The sequence below is a fragment of the Mustela putorius genome, unplaced genomic scaffold, assembly GCF_011764305.1.
Source record: "Mustela putorius furo isolate JIRA1106 unplaced genomic scaffold, ASM1176430v1.1 tig00003987_pilon_pilon_pilon, whole genome shotgun sequence".
NCBI lineage: Eukaryota > Metazoa > Chordata > Mammalia > Carnivora > Mustelidae > Mustela > Mustela putorius.
The window spans coordinates 451,369-453,594 of NW_025422126.1; the positions used below are offsets into that span (position 1 = coordinate 451,369).

Here is a 2,226-nt window from a genome sequence, read left to right on the forward strand (position 1 = left end):
GTAAATCAACAGAGGTGGCCAGAGGATGGAACAAATTCTCTTGGTGCAGAATGAGTCTGCGTTTCAGTGTATCTGAGACAATCCTGGTTTATGCAAGTTACCTGCAACTGTGTTGATACCAGCCTGTATTTATTCCAGAGGGGTTCTATTGTAGATAAATTATATGGTCTCCTTATGTTTAGGAGTTGATAATGATGAGTAGTTGGAGGGGACAGTGACTCAAGTGATCCTAACTCTATTTTCTACTACCCTCCATCCTCAGGCCCTGGGACTTGTGCCATCGTGTTTGACCATGATCATTTTCAACCTGAGCAATTATAACCCAGGCCCCTTCATTCTGGTGGGGATCCCAGGCCTGGAGAAATGCCATGTGTGGATTGGGATTCCTTTCTGTATGATCTATATTGTGGCCCTTGTGGGAAACTGCACCCTTCTCTACCTCATCGTGGTGGAGCGAAGCCTTCATGAACCCATGTTCTTCTTTCTCTCCATGCTGGCCATGACTGACCTTTTCCTGTCCACAGCTGGTGTTCCCAAAACACTCAGTATCTTTTGGCTTGGGGCTCAAGAAATCACATTTCCGGGGTGTCTTACACAAATGTTCTTCCTCCACTATAGCTTTGTCCTAGATTCAGCCATCTTGATGGCCATGGCATTTGATCGTTATGTGGCTATCTGCTCCCCCCTGAGATACACCACTATTCTGACCCCAAAAACCATCATCAAGATTGCAGTGGGCATCTCCTTTAGAAGCTTCTGCATCATCCTGCCAGATGTATTCTTGCTCACACGCCTGCCTTTCTGCAGGACACACATCATCCCACACACATACTGTGAGCACATAGGTGTTGCCCGGCTCGCCTGTGCGGACATCTCCATCAACATCTGGTATGGCTTTTGTGTTCCCATCATGACGGTCATCTCAGATGTGGTTCTCATTGCTGTCTCCTACACCCTCATCCTCTGTGCGGTCTTCCGTCTCCCCTCCCGGGATGCCCGCCAGAAGGCCCTTGGCACCTGTGGTTCCCATGTCTGTGTCATCCTCATGTTTTATACACCTGCCTTTTTCTCCATCCTTGCCCATCGCTTTGGACACAATGTCTCCCGCACCTTCCACATCATGTTTGCCAACCTCTACATTGTTATCCCACCTGCACTCAACCCCATTGTCTATGGAGTGAAGACTAAGCAGATCAGAGATAGGTTCATACTTTTGTTTTCTACCAAAGGTTCAGAATGATGTTCCAAAGTACTGTGGGAAAGCTAACAACATTTTTTTAGAGTATATTAATATAGCAGGAATGAGAAAAAAAACCTAATTCTATGTAAGGTGAGACTGCCTACAGGTGCTTTTGTGTACCAGGAAAATGGTATGAGCTATGTGAGGGAGATGTTCTATGTATAAAAAATTCCTTGATGACCTGTTTGTGGAATATGCAGGAGCACAGGTTATGGCCAGGAAAAAGAGGCAGAAACATAGAGTTGACTTACTTTAAAAGGACAAAGCAATACAAATTTAGAAATTAAGACATGGAACTATGGAGAGAAAAATATGGTAAGGCTGAAACCCTGAAGAAGAGAGAGTAAAATGAAAATATTAATGAATAGTGCATTATTAAGGGGATGTGTAGAAGGAATGAGGAAATTTACAATAATATTCAATATTTATTCATGGTGTATATTTGCAGCTTCCATTCAATGTTCCCAACACATGAAGTCCTTCAAGTAAGTGCTATGAGCAGTGAGATCTACCAGCAGTGCTGCATTGAGGAGGAGAGAAATTTAGATTTCTCAGTGTCAGCATTGATAGCAATGGTGCTGGTGGAGGAGCATAGCTTCTTGACTCCAAGACACACTGAGGAAGGGAGCTGCAGAGATAGTGTCAGGAGATGTCGAGCCAGTTCACTGGGACAGTAAAGTAGACATTTAACTCCACTGGATGGAGGCTGTGGGGCTCTTAGCTATGGGTGTGTTTCCTGAGCTGGAGAGAGAATCAATTATCAGACACATCAGTGCAGCACAGAGGGTATCAACAGAGGAACTCTAGAGGAAAGTAACACATGCGTGGTAAGATAGATCTAATTGCACAAAGATTTCACTGGAGACAACAGTGTATATCATATTCCAAGAAAGATCTAGAGTTCTTACAATAATCCTTTTTTTTTTTTCATTATTCATTGATTTGGAATTTCCTGTTGAGTATCCACTGTATTGTTACAAGGTTCT

At 43.6% G+C, this 2,226-nt stretch overlaps 1 protein-coding gene across 1 annotated transcript; it reads left to right on the top strand.

Annotated features, from left to right (window-relative positions):
- The first annotated feature begins 280 nt into the window (after positions 1–280).
- Positions 281–1,240, top strand: LOC101677673 (olfactory receptor 52H1). Its single transcript, XM_004779007.2, has one exon. The coding sequence runs from the start codon at positions 293–295 to the stop codon at positions 1,238–1,240; it is 948 nt and encodes a 315-aa protein (XP_004779064.2). The 5' UTR covers positions 281–292.
- Positions 1,241–2,226: the final 986 nt, after the last annotated feature.

What these genes read in the sequence shown, in the direction of transcription:
- LOC101677673 (XM_004779007.2), top strand. Translation starts at nt 293, where the DNA reads ATGATCATTTTCAACCTGAGCAATTATAACCCAGGCCCCTTCATTCTG.